At 40.8% G+C, this 18,738-nt stretch overlaps 2 protein-coding genes across 5 annotated transcripts in view; both read right to left on the bottom strand.

Annotated features, from left to right (window-relative positions):
* Positions 1 to 578: 578 nt before the first annotated feature.
* On the bottom strand, positions 579 to 8,698 carry LOC135250824 (zinc finger protein 501). 2 transcript variants are annotated; one of them, XM_064327580.1, is made up of 2 exons: positions 7,982 to 8,698; positions 579 to 6,444 (listed from the first exon to the last, which is right to left on the bottom strand). In XM_064327580.1, the coding sequence occupies exon 2, from the start codon at positions 6,396 to 6,398 to the stop codon at positions 5,142 to 5,144; it is 1,257 nt and encodes a 418-aa protein (XP_064183650.1). In that variant the 5' UTR covers positions 6,399 to 6,444; positions 7,982 to 8,698; the 3' UTR covers positions 579 to 5,141. The 2 variants fall into 2 exon arrangements, with proteins under 2 accessions (XP_064183650.1, XP_064183651.1); XM_064327581.1 differs by lacking the exon at positions 7,982 to 8,698 and adding an exon at positions 6,658 to 7,970.
* Positions 8,699 to 11,208: 2,510 nt separating this feature from the next.
* Positions 11,209 to 18,738, bottom strand: part of LOC135250822 (disco-interacting protein 2 homolog A-like) — a 91,117-nt gene continuing 83,587 nt past the window's right edge. For 2 of the 3 annotated variants that reach the window (XM_064327569.1, XM_064327570.1), the window contains 6 exons: positions 16,030 to 16,091; positions 15,880 to 15,937; positions 15,684 to 15,758; positions 15,352 to 15,526; positions 14,211 to 14,334; positions 11,209 to 13,828 (listed from right to left, as the gene is read on the bottom strand). In XM_064327569.1, the coding sequence (XP_064183639.1) occupies positions 13,576 to 13,828; positions 14,211 to 14,334; positions 15,352 to 15,526; positions 15,684 to 15,758; positions 15,880 to 15,937; positions 16,030 to 16,091 (747 nt within the window). In that variant the 3' untranslated portion in view covers positions 11,209 to 13,575. Of the gene's footprint in view, positions 13,829 to 14,210; positions 14,335 to 15,351; positions 15,527 to 15,683; positions 15,759 to 15,879; positions 15,938 to 16,029; positions 16,092 to 18,323; positions 18,354 to 18,738 lie in introns of all 3 variants that reach the window. The other variant, XM_064327572.1, reaches the window with a different exon arrangement.

The following is an 18,738-nucleotide window of genomic DNA, read 5'->3' as shown; positions in this document are numbered from 1 at the left end:
AGTTCTGTCCAGACAGTGAAAATGTGCAGCTGAGTTTTTAGAAGTTGTACAGGACTGTTCTGGGTGCAGTTTGTTCCTCAGCCTACAGCAGGAACATTAGTTCTGGATCTGGTTTTATGGAATAATCCTCACAGAATTTGAAGTTTGGAGGTAGTGATGCCACAGTTTTGATGTAGTTGTATGTACTGTCAGGTCCAGAATTTAGTTTTGGTTTTACATTAATAATCTTTAGGGGTGCCAAGCATTTTGACACATATGTTTTTGAAAAAAATAGTATTACTCAATAAAAACACAGAATAATTGTGTTAGAAAAAAAGTATATTATTTTCCCATATAATTGCATGTAAATAGAGCAAATATTCTGTGTTGTTTATTTTATACTCCGGATTGTATTTTGACTTTGGTGGACTCATACAGACAGGGCAAATTTATCAAAAGAGGAACAGGATTTAATGACAAACTAGATCTTTACAGACCCACAGCTCTTTCACTGAACGCTCAAGCACAGTCCATCCATTCACTTTCCTTCTGTAAAAAAACCACTCCGTAATAGGCAACTAAAATAAGACAGTTTGGCACAGAAGGAGCTGAAAACTCTTTATGTTATTTTTGAGAGCACCATTATACAGCAAGTATTTTTTCAACATCCAGGTAAAAAAACATTTCACTAAATTAACAGCATGATAAGCGCTTTTAGAAAAGAAAACGTACATTCCTATAGCCTAAATGCAATCATTTCGATACAACTATGCTTCAGAACACATGGAGAAATAAATCAACTGGACAAGCCATAATGGATGTGAAGAAAAAAGAAAGAAAAAAGCAAAGGTAACAATAAGATGATAATTATGTGTATATCATACAGAGATAGAATTCTTTCAAATTCTCTTCCAGTCGTGGGCAACAAAGTGTTTTAGCTGGACCTATATTTATCTCCAATGGCCGCAAGTGTACGAGCAGGAACAATATATGTTTCTGAAAACAGACAATGCACTGTATTTTGTGTTCAGATTAACACCAAAAAGTCAATTACAGATTGTTTACTGAAATATGTAATAATTGCTACAATTATAATTTGTGCATTTTCCTTTTTGATACATAATTAAATTTAGAAAATATGTTGAATGTCATTCGTACAGGACACACAGGACAACATACAGGAGACCACCACAATATCGCTGTATCCCAAAATGCCTAAAGCGGATCTATCATTCCTTTAAAATCATTGTTTTTCATAGGATGCCGGCATCACCTAGCTAGGAGGACTATTCAGTGTAAAATATAGTTAGCTGGCTATTGATTGCTAGTTAACTAATTTGACGTTATTTTACTTCAGCTACCTCTGAAGTAAGATATTTTGGCAAATAAGCATATGAAAACTATTTTTCTATGTTATTTCAGAGAGCACCATTATAGAACAAATATTATTTTCAACATACAGATAAAACAGTTCTCATCAAAAATCAACAGCATGGAAAGTTCTTTAAAAAAAAGAAAGAAAAGCATGTTCATTCCCATAAACACAATCACTCTGATAAAAGTATGCTTCAGAACACAAGGAACAAACCAACAGCAGATGTGAGCATTGAAGACAAAAAAAAACAACAGAAAATGGAGCTAGCTAAAACTGAAATAATATCAAAATCGCACAGAAAGTGAACTATCCTAGACTATTTAGTACAATCTTTAGTACTTGAACAGTTTGGGATAGTAAAAAAATGGGAGTTTCTAATGACTGGCTTTACAGTGGCAGTTCAAGGGTCATCTGGGGATTGTCGTCTAAAGCAAAATAATACACATAGCTCCAAACCAGCTTATATAAGAATGCTATTTTCCAAAGGCTTTACATATGAAAAGATTAATTTCATAGCACTTTGGAGTTATTCGAAGTGTATTATCTTGACAACAAAACATTAACAGCCCGTTTACTAATCATTGTAACATCAGTAGGGCATCAGAAACCTATTGAAAACATACACTAAAATTTTAATAATATCAAAAACTCCAGATATTAAACTATACCATTAATACCAATAGCTAATACCAATAGCTGCTGCTGCAAAAGCAATAGCTTTAATTAATTATTTTAATTAATTAATTAATTAATTAATTAATTAATTAATTAATTAATTAATTAATTAATTAAAACTTGCAATATATCTACCGAATATCTATGTAGCATTTATCATCTGAATATGCCTCCAGAAAAGTGGATATCATTGCATGCTGCCAACTAGGAAACTAGCTTGGTAAGCTAAGTAGTTCTTACAGGACACCAGTGCAGTACACTATAACATCTGAAACGTGACTGGGGTCAAATCTGGGGTCAATTCACATTTTAAGCCACATTTGAGCCTAATCAGCCTATATTAATTTCCAAACTAAACACTATTACTTTGTTTTTTAAGATAGCATGTTTTACATAGCCCATTCTTAGAAAGAGCCAAGGGACAGAAAAAAAGCTTTTACTCAGTGTATTCTAACAACATTACTACAGGGCCCGTTAGTAAACTTGTTTCAGGCCACCACATTGCCATCTACTGTTAGTGAGAGTCAGTACAGTCTCCCATTATGGCAATTGCATTTGGTCTCATAACAGACAACGCTGTTGATGGCTGGCAGATTTACACACCATGGGAAGCTGGTTTACATGCTACACTAGGTGTAGGACAATGTAACTGTCAGCTTTTGTGCTGCTTAGAGCAGTATAGGGTGTTCACAAACCTAGCACATTTACCATACAAACACCGCAGCATTTAATAAGACTTTCCTTCCCTGTTTCATGACAAGTTTTTATTTCTAGTGCAGTAATGTCAAGCTCTTTGAGTTTGATGACAATGCTCTACATAAATAGCATTTAATATTTCATTTAATGGTAAGCACAGCAGCAACCCACTCATTATCAGGCAACATGGGGTAAGTGCAAAGCAAATTATCACCTTTCTTCTGTGCAAATCTAAAATAGAGCTTCTGTAGTAACTTCCTCAACAAATAGTAACCTGCCAATAATAGGGAGATAGAAACATACATAATTCCATATATCACACTAACTGACTTTAAAAGAGCAGTTAAAACAGCTTATTACTGGTGTTGGCCATTAACAGCCAATGGCAACTAACATCTAAGGGCAATGATAATATTCAACAGCTGATAATAAATACAATGCTGCTCTGTCAGGTTGCTATTTGAGATGCAATGTATGATACACATTTATACATATAAAATAATAAAGTGAACTGTACTAATAACTACAGGTGACAATACACAAAAGCATCAGTTACAATACAATTTCAATTTTATCTTTCTGTTTATCAAACAGAATATTCCGCTTCAAGCTTATTTCTCTACATATTGTACAGTAAGTGCTTTTTCTTCAGATCAAGGTGCTAATTTTCCACTACATACAGTACATACATACATACAGTACATGCATAACCTAGTTCTATGCTTCATTAATCCATTCAGGGCTTCTTTTTCAATTTATTAGAGCCTTTTAAGACATCTGGATGAGACTTCTGGTTGAGATTTTGAAGGAATATATCATTATTGCTAAAAATATACTTTGTACCATATATATTCGTCATTTATTTTCATAAGAGTTTCTGATATACACAAGCAGATGTGTCATGTTTCCAGAAATGGGCTCTGTAGAAAAGGACCTTTCATATATATATATATATATATGTATATATATATATATATATATATATACATTCCCAGAAGCTTTCACAGTCAAATATGGTATAGGTTTTACAGGTCTTTCACCGATATTCCCAAGAAACCACTCCATTATTTGTACTCAGAATGAGCAACCAGAGGCTAATGGGAAACACCAGCAAATCAGAGACATTTGATTGTCAGCCCAAATAAGGTCCATTTACAAACAAAATCCTGTATTGCATACCGGGCCAGGCAGGATGAGCCTACTGAGCACCATTCTGGGAAAAGTGATATATCAGGAAATATGCACAAATTCTTGGTTGCATACTGTAAATTATTTTACAGTATTCAGTAGATTCATACAAAGTATTTGTAATTGCGCTGATTGAACTATAGTTGGTGCGCTAATCTGCTGGATTAACTTCGGTTGTCTACATTTTGTAATGGCAGAATGGTTTGTAACTCGACCTCGCTTTCCAAGAATGAGCACGAGAAAGCATAATGTTTGCCTTCTGAACCCTTCTTTTTGGGGGAAGCTGTTCAGTGGACCCATTTTTCAACAAAGCAAGTCATCTGCCTTCAAGGGGCTGCTGAATCAGTGGATTTACAGAAGCAGTCCCTCTTTGCCTCTTCAGATGTCAATGGGCATGTGAGGCCAATTCATGCCAAGTCAAAACCGCCACATAAATCACCACTAGGAGTGTGACCCGGATCTGGTTCATACCCTTGTTCATACGTAAGATTTAAGAGAGCCTGTCTTCAGCCCAGTGGATTTATGTCACAATGAAAGCAGATCCTCTGATAGATTAAACAACTGTATGCACACGAGTCCTATAAACAGGCTTATTTTACACACACATTGCCACAGCCCAGTGTTCCAAACCAGGGATCTCAGCCCAAGCCCTGGAGGGCCACAGTGCCCCCTGGTTTTCAGTGCGTAACTTCATTTGCCGCATGTTTCCAAGGCCTAAACTGACTGCTGACTGAAAGGAAATCACAAAAACCAAAACACTGCGGCCAATCCCTGTTCCACTGGGATCCCTGTTCCACTGATCCACTCTCTCAGAACATGACAGCCACTGCCAAGCTTAGGAAGAGGTATGTGAACAAGGCATGACTCAAGGACATCTAATCTGCCACAGCTGCTACATTGTAATAAAGAAAATGTCTGAAAGGAACACGATTGCACCTGAAATGCACAAAAAACCAGCACCATCCAGCTTGTCAAAATAGTACTTTTCAAACTTCTAAACATCCTTTACACTTAATATATTCACTGCTTATACAATGGTCTCATCTCACAGTACTTCATTAATAATGGATATCTTCCAATTACCTCAAATATTATACCACTTGCACATTCCCGTTGGCACCACTAAACTACATATTGCCCATAATGCATTGCACTACTTTTTACTGGCTAAGAGTAGGCATCTGTAAGGTGAAAGACAGGTTAGTGTGAGTTTTCAGTGAGCATGTATTTAGTCCCTTTTGTTGCTATTGGCTTTGGCCCTGGCTTTGGACCGAGTATTCACCTCACACTGAGGGAGCTGGGATGATGTCGAGGGAGGGCAGGATGAGGAGGAAGAGAGGGGAAGCGGAGGCGGCTTCAGGTCCTCCTCATCCTCCTTCTCTTCTTCCTCCTCCTCTTCCTCTTCCTCTTCTTTGGGCTCGGCCTCCCGTTCGCTGTTCTGCCTCTGGTGCTTCCGGCAGTGCTTCTCGAAGGAGGCCATCTTGGCGTACGTCCTGTTGCAGACCATGCAGTGGTAGGGGCGCTCGCCGTCGTGCAAGCGCATGTGCAGCTGCAGGTAGGACGAGCGGGCGAAGGAGCGGCAGCACACGCCGCAGCGGAACGGCTCGCCGCCCCCGTGCGACCTCTCGTGCTGCCGGAGCGCCGACGGCGACTTGAAGGTCTTGGCGCAGCGGTCGCAGCGGAAGCGGCGCTCGCCGGACTCCATCGCCTGGTGCGACAGCAGGTGGGCGGAGGAGCGGAAGGCCTTGCCGCACTTGTCGCACTTGAAGGGGCGCTCGCCCGTGTGCAGGCGGTGGTGCATGATGAGGCCCGCCTTCTGGGTGAAGGCCTTGTCGCACTGGGTGCACTTGAAGGGCTTCTCGCCCGTGTGGAGCCGGCGGTGGGTCTTGAGGTGCGAGGCGCGGCCGAAGCCCTTGCCGCACTCGGGGCACTTGAAGGGCTTCTCGCCCGTGTGGATGGCCTTGTGGCGCACCAGGTGGGAGGACTGCAGGAAGAGCTTGCCGCAGACGTTGCACTTGTACTTGCGCTCGCCCGTGTGCGAGCGCAGGTGCAGGGCCAGGTGCGAGGAGGAGATGAAGGTCTTGGCGCAGAGCGGGCAGTTGTGCGGGCGCTCGCCCGTGTGGATGCGCTTGTGCAGCACCAGGCCGGAGGAGAGGGCAAAGCTCTTCTCGCACGAGGGGCACTTGTACGGCTTCTCGCCCGTGTGCACGCGCTGGTGCTTGGTGAGGGCGGAGGTCTGGGCGAAGGTCTTGCCGCACAGGTCGCAGGGGTACGGGCGCTCCGCGGCATGGGACATCTCGTGCAGCTCCAGCTCCGGCAGCTGGACGAAGGAGCGCCCGCACTCCGAACACTTGTAGGGCTTGCTGACGAGCCCGGCCTGGCCCTCTTCCTCGCCAGCCATGAGCGCAGTGCCCTCTATTGGCATGGAGTCCAGTAGCGAGGCGTAGGGCACCATGGTAGGGGAGGAGTGACTGTCGCTGCTCATGGCTCAGCTAACTGAGTAAGAACTTCTCCCAAATGTTCTCTCATGCCTGAAAGGAACAAGGAACAGAACCAGTGAAGGTAATCCCACCAGGGAAAATAATCATATTACATTTATAACACTTAAGTATTTTTAATAGCTTATTTTTCATTTACTTCCCGATTTGAAAAACCATTGAAAAAATTAATGACTACAATTTAATTAACAGATGAACACACACATACAGTTGCACAGGTCTGTGGAAAATATTGTTTCTGCTCACCGTTTCAGTGCTTCCAGTGTTTTATAAACAAACAAAAAACTTTTCCACCTACACAGTCTTCATCAAATAAGAGCTCAAACCACCATTGTTTGTGTACCTAATAAACTAAGAGCATTAGAACAGCTTGGATATATTTGCCTAGTTGATTGTAACAAAAGGTAACAAAAGGTGACACAGTCAATTAACAAAAAGTAGACTGCACACAAATTTTACTTTGCCATCTAAAACAGTTGAGTTTAGTTATAAACAATGTTTTCAACACACAGTAAATTGCTGCTTTATACACAATATTTAAGGACAGTATTAATTTGAAAGTAACATTTTTTTTCTATGGGTAGTTTGTTGTTCTTGTTGACATAAAAATAGTCCTGTATGGTGAACAATTCAGAATTACTAGACATTCTCAAAAAGTAGCCCACTGCTACCTATAATACTTGACAATGGGTAAATTATTTTGAAGTACACTAATAAGAGAGGTGGCAGAGGTAGCATCATTATCGGTAGTTAGCCTAGTACTTTCTGAAAAGTCGAACTTTTGTGAAGGTATGTCACTCCCTTACAAGAAAGGAAATATGTACACAACGTATTACCTAAGTAAAAATCCCATTGCTTATTTGACTTCCAGCTAGGGCCTATGAAGTTTAAACTTACTTTTATATATTTAAAATATTTCACTCTGCTTCTATTATAAAACGTTAATGCCAGTTTTTTTTTTTTTAAACCTGTTTCTGTGTTCTTCGTTTACGTCTGCACATGAACCTATAGCTATGTACTGGTTTTATTGTCTTTATGTTACCTAAAGCCAACAGTTGAACGAAGATAGACCGACGATACCACAGCAGTTTCATCTCTGTGTATCATATACCCACAAGGCGTGTTTAGGCGATATATAAATAAACGGTCCGCCCGTGTTTTACTAGCTATACATATTTTGCAATACAGCGGAGAATAAAAAATTCTATTAACTATTTAATGTCACTGATTTTCTATGGCTGCAAGACACTGGTGACAGCCATATTTGTATCTGCAAATCAAACGAATAAGAAAACGAATGCCTGTAGCTATAGTATTATAATGCATTGGATTAATTAGCATGCACGATTGAAGTGAAGGTTGGTTTTGACACCCAAACCCTTATTCGGCCATTGGTATGCGAACGTATTTTGGTAAAATAGCAGCCATGATGGCGGGTATTCTTGTGTTTCCAGGACTCGGACACTCGTATTGTGCTCATTTGCGGAGATGGTATACAAATGAAAACTCGCGTCTTAACCAAAACATTCCCTTGCAATAAAGTAATATGCACAACGCAATCACTACCTACCAGGATTATATCCTTGTTGGCCTACATCAAGCGCTGCACCACTCCTTTCAAAGGACAAACTGTTTCAGTAGCCTATTAAACCATACTGAAAATATGAATATGAAACAAGCGTAAAATAAGTATCTGGTCAAAACGCTGCTGTCTTTGGAGGTGAAAAAAACAAAACAAGCACAGTCTGCAACATAGGCTACGTTGCATGTCATCTACGCGGATAGAATGCTGAAACTACTGAAAATAAGGGATGTTAAACGCTTGTGGAAAAATATATGCAGCTATATCTGCGTAACGCTCCAAGCCCGGCTGCTGGTTAGCTACATAGCTACAGTGCGCAAAGTCATTTTACAGTGCACAAAGACGGAATTGCGCGAAAAAATAATAATCCAATCCTTCGAGGACGGTACGTTATGGTATATTAAGTCCTTGCAAGATTTCATTTTTTCTGCACAGCCATATAAGATTGGAACAATGTTGGCTCGCAGTATTTTCCGCCATTTTGAATACGGGAAAAAGTTTGGCACCGTTAGTTCCAAAAGTATTGCTTTTTTCCCAGCAAGATATTTTGGCCGTACTCCGAAAATATAGGCCAACAGATTTAATGCTGGAAAACTGCAATAAGTGTAGTCGTATTACGTATAGAGTCATTGCAGAATGAAAATCAGTTATAGGCTGCCGACTTCATAATTTAGTTCACCATGAATGGCTAATAGCTTTCCGTAGGGATTCAATTTCTCCAGGACTTTACTGCTCAGTGTATAACATACATAGTCTCCTTCAAAATTATTGGTACCTTTGCTAAAAAAAAATTTGAATGAAGATCCAAATGGAATAGGATTACTGTAGTAGCCTATTATAATGAGGATACTATAGAGTAGCCTAATACTGTAGCCTAATAGTTTATAGTAAATTGGGACATACTAAAGAAGTTTACATCTATAATATCACTGAAGTTTTCTGAATATTTCAACGGTAATCACATAGGAGAGAGGGGTAAAATTAGCCAGTGGGTAAATTGACCCACTCCCTGTATCTAGGTAACTACATTTTTGTCACTATACGTTTAGGAAATAGGGGACATAAATATTTTTTGGATTTTGTTCATTTACTCTTAAAATATTGGTCCGATGAAATTTTACAGACAGCTTTGACATGTCAGTAGTCATTAACCTTGTCAATTACATAACTTAATAGAGTCAGATACCATTTAACCCAAAGTAGTCCGACGTTACATTCATGCAACCTAGTCGGTATAAATGTAACAGGGGGGCAGAATAATTGTAAAAACGCCCTATGGTGCGTGTATGGATGTTTTGTCTGCACATACTAATGTTAATCAAGGACACACATTTCCAATGGCAACGAGAGACCAGCCACATCCTCAGATTATGAAAGCATGGGGCAAAAAAGACTGTGGGCAAAGATTGACACACAAGCAGCTTTTGTAATTTACTATAAAGTGAGTTCTGTTACCGTCCAAATGGAGGAGGAAGCCTGCTTTTGTTAGGCCTGTGACCAAGTGGCCGTTTCTTTTTCATTAACCACTCGGAGCATCCAGAAGATGATGCTATGTCAATGTAGCAACCCTCTTGTTTTCTATTTAGATAGCATTCTGTAACCCTGACTAAGAATAAACGGATTAGATAATGGATGGATGGATGTAATCTGAAACTGGCCATTGTAAATTTCAGTGATGAGTTATGTCTCTTCTTTGCTCTTGTGTATGCAGAGGTGTTGTATGCTACACTGTTGTATACAATCTGAAACTCGATTGACCTTGAAATCTGAAACTGGAGATGAATGACCGAACATAACCTCTGCCTGTAGCAACAACTTCACCTTGATGCAGGCACCAATCACAACAACATTCTCTGTTGAACTGTTTTCAGTTATGCATCAGATCTGATGACAACATTAATACAACATACATGATATACATGACAATGTAATATACTTTTTTCAATGTAATATAATTTTTGACAGCTCTAAACACTACGCTGGTTCACTCCTGTTCTTGGACACAGTACACTCTTCAGGATACACTTGCACTCCGTGGCTGTAAATGGTCCTTATACAAATTCAGGTCAAGATATGATTGAGCTAACTAAATCCTGAAACTAGCTGGTCTCCATAGGGTTACCCTTTTTTAGTTCTTTATGGAACTCTGTATGGTAGACTTGAAACATATTAAAGCTCCCAGGCTGGATCTTTTTGGCTGAGAAAGAACCCTTCGACTAGACAGGGTTTCCCTATGGAGACACAGAGGAGTGTTTTACAACCCTTTCTTCTGAGAGTGTGGGATAATATACGCAAGTCTTATTGGTATATGATGCACTATATCATGTGCAATATTCTACTATAAAAATGATACGGTATTATACAAATATTGCACCATACTAAATAAATATTATAAGATTGTATAACAAGTTTGTTTTCATAAGGACAGGTTTCTGTTATCAGCTATTGCACCAGCCAAATAAGGTCATTATGGGAACACACACAGGCTAGTTTAAACGTAGATAAGATCACAATAAGATGTTTCGTGCAGGGACAGAGGAACTGTCCTTACGATGTTATTCATGAACATCAAGAAATATAGGTAAAATGTCAATTGCTAAATTGGACTAATTAAATAATTAAGAGCAGAAGTTGGTATGAAATCCAGAAACAGATTTGGCCTTGCCCACCCTGATGAAGATAAATAAAAACATAGCTACAAGAACCTTTATAGCATCTTAAATGACCCAAGTCCTTGCTAATGATCATGTCTCCTCACATAGAAATGTCCAGAAATCTGTACTACTGCACTTGTACCAGAGAGATACATCAATATATCAGTGGGAAAAAACATTATTTCAGAGAAAACAAATCAATGCATCAGTGGTTACCAGAAAAAATAAATATACAAAGCAAGATTTAGTTTGGCTCCAAGTGCCTTAAATCATGTTAAATATTCCACAATGTAAGTAGGTTGTAATTCAAGTAATAAAATGCATGTTAAGGATTTTCCTGCCATTATATACAGAGAGAAGGCTTTAGATGTCAAACCATTTAAGTAAATTATAATGCATTAATAGCCCAGCCATCATGTAAAAATGAACATTCACCAGATAATGTGGTAAAACTCCATAATATACGTCCAAAGGTCTGTTGACTTCAAATTATACGACCATAAATGGATGCTCATGCTGCTACAAAATAACAAGAGGAACATAGCAACAAAAATGACCAAATTTACAGATAAGAAAAGCACTTTATTTGAAGCTTCTGAACATAAATTAAAGACATAATGTCATCCAAATGCTTCCTCATATAAATGTCCACAGTTTTAAATGTGCTCAGAAAATGCTTAGAATATGAAGGAACCAAACATCTTTGGGCTGCTTCTTCACAGCAACAGTCATTTTTCACTTTCAGATATGTGCTTCCTTTTTATATTTTATTTTTCTATAAGCAAACAGGATCAATGATGCTATGTTTCTGATACAAAATCTTACATGAGGTTTTGTTATTTTTTATTTACCGCTTATAAAACAAAACTACCACATTTAAAAATCTGGCTGATTTAGAAGTCTGTTCTCAGCAGGTTCAGTCCTCTCTACAACCAGGTCTGGAATGTCTGGAGTCCCAGAAACACTTTAATAAATTACACAGGATCTGTACATAATTACAGCAGGCTTGCCACCTGTTTCTGAGCACTGCGCATAAGCTGGTGAAAAAGAAGCATATTGAGGAAGCAAGTTGTCAACAACATTCTCATCGCACTCATTCTCTCAAGCTAGTCCAGAAAATGGGCCTAGGATCACAACTTGTCATTAGAGGTGTAACATTGAAAGTGCATTGGAACCTTGTGAGGCTGAAATTGCCCTTCTGCATCAACTGAAACTGAAATTAAATTAACTGATATTAAGATCACTTTAGGATGTTGAAGGAATTAAATACGTTTCCACAAGGAAAGCTCAAATAAAATGACTGAAGAGAAATGTATGTAAAAACCAGCCTTTTGAATTTCACATTGGATTCATATAATGCACCCTTTGTAAAACTAATACAAAACATCCATCTTGTACACATTCAGCAAGGAAGCACAACCACTCAACTTGTAATTCTGCCGAAACACATTTGTCACTTTCAAGAACTACTTTTTATAGAGGCTATTCACTCTTGCCCTTAAACAATATTTATTCGAAGTCTAGGAAATGTGTAGATAACAGAATGGGGTCAAATCCATTTCAGTTAATTCAGGAAATGAAAAATGGGCACACTATTCTATGCAATTGACCACGGCTCTAGGGGAAAATAAGACTGAAACTGGATTGTTTTGTAACTGAAATGCTGTGTAGTTTAAAATCCCCACAGTGAACACCATGTGTTACTACATCCAAGTGCTACTACAACCATGAGAGAGAATTATTTGGCCCAGTGCATCCTCTCTACACCAGCAGGAAATGGGTTTAATTATTTACCCGCTTGCTCTCTTCAATTCATAAAAAAGGACACCACGTTGAGATCTGATTAAGAAAATTAAAGATTCTTTCTTTTCTATTGTGTCACATGATACCACTGTAGGGTCAATGCAAAGTAAGCAAGGGTTTCAATATAAAATAAATATACAGTCCCATTTAAGCATAAGGTTAACTGAGTTAATACAAAAGCATCATTGCATCTGAATTTACAAAAAAACACATGGTAAGTTATATTGCATCAGACAAACATTTTGAGCAAGACAAGTCATGGTAAGACTATTATTAAAATACAATCCAGATTCTGTAAGGATCAGATAGCCAATCCAATAGTAACTGAGGAATGAAACTGGTAAATGCACTTATGACAGAGAAATCCAGAAATGACAGAAGAATGTTATCACCCAGCAGAGTGAAATGAGGCATGTTAATTAAACCACACCCCCCTTGTTCACAGCCTCACACTCCCTGCACCCTAGAATGTGCTTTGAGCACACAACTGGAGCAAATCCAAACCAACACTCCAGAGAAATGAGACAACAGTAGACTGCTAGTCCAGCCCTGATGGTAACAGGAATACATGTACTTTCAGATTGCCGATGACAGTGAAAAAGTCGTATTAAAATAAACACTGTATAGAACTGTCTATATTTGCTAAGGTAACGTGTGAGAAGTAAAAGCAGCTATACAAATGGAGTTACTGTTTGCATCCTCATCCTTCTCTTTCTAGTGTGCAGAGACCTCTTCTCTGCCATTCCTCTTCTGTCTCATGTTCACATGAGGTAGACCTCGTAGATAAGGTCACATATTCCAGATCTCATAGACGGAGTCGCATTTTGCAGGCCTCGTAGACGGAGTCACATGTTGCGGGCCTCAGAGATGGGGTCACATGTTGCGGGCCTCATAGATGGGGTCACATGTTGCGGGCCTCATAGATGGGGTCACATGTTGCGGGCCTCATAGATGGGGTCACATGTTGCAGGCCTCATAGATGGGGTCACATGTTGCAGGCCTCATAGATGGGGTCACATGTTGTGGGCCTCATAAATGGGGTCGCATGTTGTGAGCCTCATAGATGGGGTCACATGTTGTGGGCCTCATAGATGGGGTCACGTTTTGCAGGCCTTGTAGATGTGATCACATGTTGTAGGCCACATAGATGGGGTCTAGCTGGTCAGCCAGGAAGCCATCGCGTAGGTGCATGCGTTGTTTCTCGCCTCTGGAGTTGATGGGGATGACCCCAGGGTCCACCACCACCACCACCCCCACGATCAGGTAGTGCTCCTCCAGAACCACGTTGGTCACCAGGGCTACCAAGTCCAGTGCTTCCTGCTCGGAGCCCGCCAGCTCCACCACCACCACCAGCAGGTTGGTCCAGGTGAACACCGCGCTGTGGGGAAGAAGGAAAAGAGAGGGAAACTCTTTTAGAGATCCATTACACCACTCAGGGAAACTTTGTGCATTGTCAACTAATTGTACTGAACACATTCTGGATTTTTAATTGAAGAAATTCAGGATAACACTTTGCTTAAGGGTACAACAGTAGTGCACCACAAGGGATTCAAACCTATAATGTTCTGGTTGGGTGTCTTCATGAACCGATACAAGATCGTAAGAATGTTTGATGTCAAGAAACGCACATTAAGTCCAACAAGGCTGGTTATTTTGTCAATAATAACATACTGCTGTGAATTACACTATGGCTATAAGTAGAGAAGTCAAATTGGTAAAGTCCCTGCTGTCAAAAGGGCTTCTCAGATGGATGCTCTCACCATTCTGCGATGCTCTTGTGCGATCGGATGATGGACGTCTCGATGTCAATGGGGTGGTACCTCATGCCCCTCAGCTCCAGGGTTTCGTCCAGGGAGCCCACTACATAAAGTGCGTCATGCCGTTCTGAAATGCAAATGCACACGCACAGACATGAGTTAACCATGGAAGTAGTCGATAAGGACAGGATAATGTACAATACTCATTGATTATAATCAATAATGATTATCATTATAATTGTTATCCATAGACATGAACACATTAACTCTTGTTCTCAGTAAGCATAGGCTTGATCAGAAAGTTATGGTAAGTCAAACTAGGAGGCACGAGGACAAGCTACAACATCATGATAATGAGACAAAATTGTGTAATGTAAGTGCTGGATGGAGACACAAGTGTAACATGAAAGTTCTTCAGGAACAAATTAGAAGGATTCAAGTGATAACAGCGATCCTAGATCCTAAGAGTGCCCTGCAGAGTAGTGATAGTTAGTCCAGGTACAGTCGGAAGAGATGCGTCTTTAGACCACAACAGAACAAACATACAAACACAGCTAACTTGCATCTGGATTAAGGACTATAAACCCACACCCACAAGTGTGCAGGCATTTCAAGAAATGGCATAATAAAATTTTGTGAGAGTGTCCGGTGAGAGGAATGCATACTTCTTGAATTCTTATTCTTTCCATGGACAAAGAAAAATAAAAAGATGTTAGTATGTGGGGCTGCTGAACAAATCAAAGAAGGCTTCCCTGTGCATCTTGCATGACAATAATCGGTGTGCTTCTGTGAATGATTTAAAGTGGTTAACCGTCACTTCACTGCTTCCTAACTTGTTTAATAATTTATTCCTCCAATATGTCAGCCATTTTTTTCCATTCGCTATTTGTTACAATGGAAGCTATTAATTATTTGTGTTTTGATATGAACAGGCAGATTCCAACATTTGCTGACTTTGTATGAAATGTGGATTACCGCAGCATGCATGTGCGTTGCATTATAAATTCTAGCAATTCTGAATGCAGCAACGCAAGATACGTTGCACAGTCATGCTGCGTCAATACGCGCGTACTTGTGTTGACTACTAATCGGCCTTTATGCACTTGAAGCAGGGAATCAAACCTGCAGCCCCCTGCCCGCTCACCTCCGCTGGCGTCGGTCAGCTCTGTGCGGCGCAGGAAGCCCAGGTAGCCCGTGCGCGCCCACACGGTCTGCGTGTCGCCGAAGCTCAGTCTGGTGTTGAAGTGGTCCGCATGCAGCACCTCCTCCCCGAACACCGTGTAGTAGCCCGACGCATTGTGGGGGCTACTGACCCAGATCTGGAAACAGGAAATGCCAATGCAGTGGTTCAACAGCCACACGCACACACACACGCACACACTACCACACCAGAGCAGTCAAACAAACCATTCCTAAATCAACTCCCTTCAAGGAATTACAGCCGTCAGCACCTCAGAGGGTCCTGTGGTGACTCACCTCTCCCAGATGCGAATCTCCCAGCGGCCCTTTGGTTTCCGTGTTGGCAATGATCACCTTGACACCAGGCAGGATCTGAGAGGCACACAGGCATACAGCACACATCATGTACTGTTCTCTTCCTTTCAGGGACATGGAAACGTTTTGTGATTGGCAGAGAATGCCAAGGCAATTTTGTATTGTTTTTGGTATTCACCTTTCCAGACTCCATCAGAGGTAGGCTGTGCGGAGACCCTCTCTCCACCAGACGCACCCTGTAATGTACACATACACGCAGTCATTTCTGTCAATCTCTGATAAACGACAACATTCCGGTAAATGGCGGTTAATAGGGGAGAATTCTCACCTGTCGTGTCTCAAGGCCTTCATGTCCAGGAAGACTGTAGTGGGGTCTGGACCAGCAGTACCCTGAGGAAGACAGAGAGGACCGTGATGTTCCTGTGGGGGCCGGGCTAATATAGTGCTCTGTCAGAGTGGAAGTGTGTATGGAGGAAGGTGACAGGATTCCCATAATGCCGTGAGGTCACACATGTAGAAAAAGCTTCCTCCTGCAGCCAGCCCTCTCATCCAATAGCGTGCCATCTGCATTTCAGTCTAAACGGCTATCACTTCCTGTACCGCTGCATCATCCTCAAACGAATAACCCAGCCTGCTATCCCACACACAAGTCAATGAAAAACTGGGCTTTCATCATAGGAAGGAACAGATTTCAGCCACTAGGTTCACAGGAGTGGCGTTGGGGATAAGAAGACAGCATGTGATGTGCTGATCAGTGATAAGGGTTTCGAAGGACACTACATCAACCTCAGTACATTTCTTTTCACTATAAAGCCAGCTGAGCCAGAGGCTGTCCAAAGAAAAGCCTTATAAAGCCAACTCTGGATTCTTGTGTTATAACTTGCTGAGAGTGACAGGGGTTAAAGAGGTGGCAGTATAGGCCAGTGGTTAACTCTGAAAGGGGCATGGCTAGTTGTACGCTTGAAAAGGGTACTTGGCTTAAATAGTTGCAGAAAATACTCCAGCTGTATAAGTGGATTGTATGTACAATGTAAGTCGATAAGTGTCATAAATTGAAAGCCAGTAGGACCTCCCAGCCCAGTGTCTGAGAAGCCAAAATGCAGGTTAACAGATCACCTTCAAACCACGTTTACAGTCACAGTACAGTCGTATTGTATGAACCTGTCTGAACATAGATGTTCCTATCCCAGTGTCTCGTCAATACTCCCCAACCTTAGCATGAGATTTTGATGTTTTATGGAACGACAAGCTCATTAAAATAATTAATAGAATAATCATTTAGAATAATTAATAGATGGTTGACGCAAAGTTTTTTCAAACCTCGGCCAAATGTTCAGACCTTTGGATAGGGGGAGGTAAGGAATTCCATGAGATTGTCATGAGATTCGCCTCGGTGTTAGAATGAGTCTCTTCAGGAAGACCCCAAACGGCAGGCTGCTCTGGTGCGGTACTGAACCCCGTGCAGATCTGAAGCCCCATGCACACCCAGCCTGAGCCCAGCACATGCCCTTATAGCACAAGCCAGCAGCAGGCGGGAAAGCAGAGGGAGATTAGAGCCACACGACAGACACACACCCTACATGCACACCTCTCATATGTACTGTCAGCAGGGCCTGTCGCTTTCTGCCAAAGATTTGCAGTCTGTGATTCAGTAAAAAAAAAAGACTACACGCTGCATTCTGATGATGTCAGCTTTAGGACAAACTTATGGAAACACCTCTGCACGTTTTCAGTAAACCTTATATACAGAAAGGCAGAGAACTGCTGGACAGTGTTTAGGTAGCCCTGCTTTAAAACACGTGCTTGAGCTTTCAACTTCTCATTTCTGACCTCCTGTTTCTTATTTTTTACATTAACAAACCATTTCAACCACATCACATAGCTCTCCATTCTCTCCCTGTGCCTGACTGATCACTTATCTGCTTGATTTATTCCTCATTCTCATTGCTGTCTGCTGCTGACAGATTAGTTTCTCATTCTTTCAATTGCAAAGAAAACCAATGGCACAAGTAGTTGATTTAAAAACAAGCAGCAAGTGGAGAAAACAGTAGGATAAGACCTTATATAAAAGCCATTTTTAATAGCCTGTGATTCACCAGTCCTTCAACCGCTGACTCCAAAGGCAACACAAAACGTATTCCTTTTTATCATGGCTCTTTTTTCTGTTACAAATTCTATTAACATGCACACACATCAGCAATATCAGCATACTAATTCAGCAATATCAACTTACTAATTCAGCAATATCAGCATACTAATTCAGTAATATCAGTTTACTAATTCAGCAGTATCAGCATACAAATTCAGCTGTATCAGCATACTAATTCAGCAATATCAGAATACTAATTCAGCAGTATCAGCATACTAATTCAGCAATATCAGCATACTAATTCAGCAGTATCAGCATACTAATTCAGCAATATCAGCAAACTAATTCAGCAGGATCAGCATACTAATTCAGAATAACTCCAGAATAAGTCAGAAACTCCATCTGAAATAAATGAACTGTCACAGTAGTATGCACAACTACATGGAAACACGCACATATACACACACGCACGCACACACTCGCGCACACACACAAGCCCTTTCCTATAGTCCCTGCTGAACATCACACAGTACCTGCTCAGCCAGCTTCCCCAACCTGTTGGGCTAATGAGAGAGCATAGGCCAGGGACACAAGAGAGGGACAGACAGACAGACAGATACACAGAAAGACAAAAAGACAGAGGGATGAGATGAAAAGGACAAAGAGAAGCACAGAAATGGAAAAACAGAAGTGGGAGAGGAGTCAGGTGAGAAAAATCAAACGGCACGCTGAATTCTGACAATACTCTCCCCACACTACAGCCACCTGAAATACATTCAAACTGACTGCAACAGCCAGCTTTAAACAGAGGTACTACAGGACTTCACTACTGATTGTACAGCCCTAGGGAAAAGTGAGCTGCTTGTGTGGCATGTCACCTCAGAACCTACAGAGGCAGAAGTATACCTCCAAACAAAGGACAAAATGATCAAATTAAATGTAACACTA

The sequence above is a fragment of the Anguilla rostrata genome, chromosome 3 (genome assembly GCF_018555375.3).
Source record: "Anguilla rostrata isolate EN2019 chromosome 3, ASM1855537v3, whole genome shotgun sequence".
NCBI lineage: Eukaryota > Metazoa > Chordata > Actinopteri > Anguilliformes > Anguillidae > Anguilla > Anguilla rostrata.
This window is presented reverse-complemented; position numbering and strand designations above follow the sequence as displayed.

What these genes read in the sequence shown, in the direction of transcription:
- LOC135250824 (XM_064327580.1), bottom strand. Translation starts at nt 6,398, where the DNA reads ATGAGCAGCGACAGTCACTCCTCCCCTACCATGGTGCCCTACGCCTCG.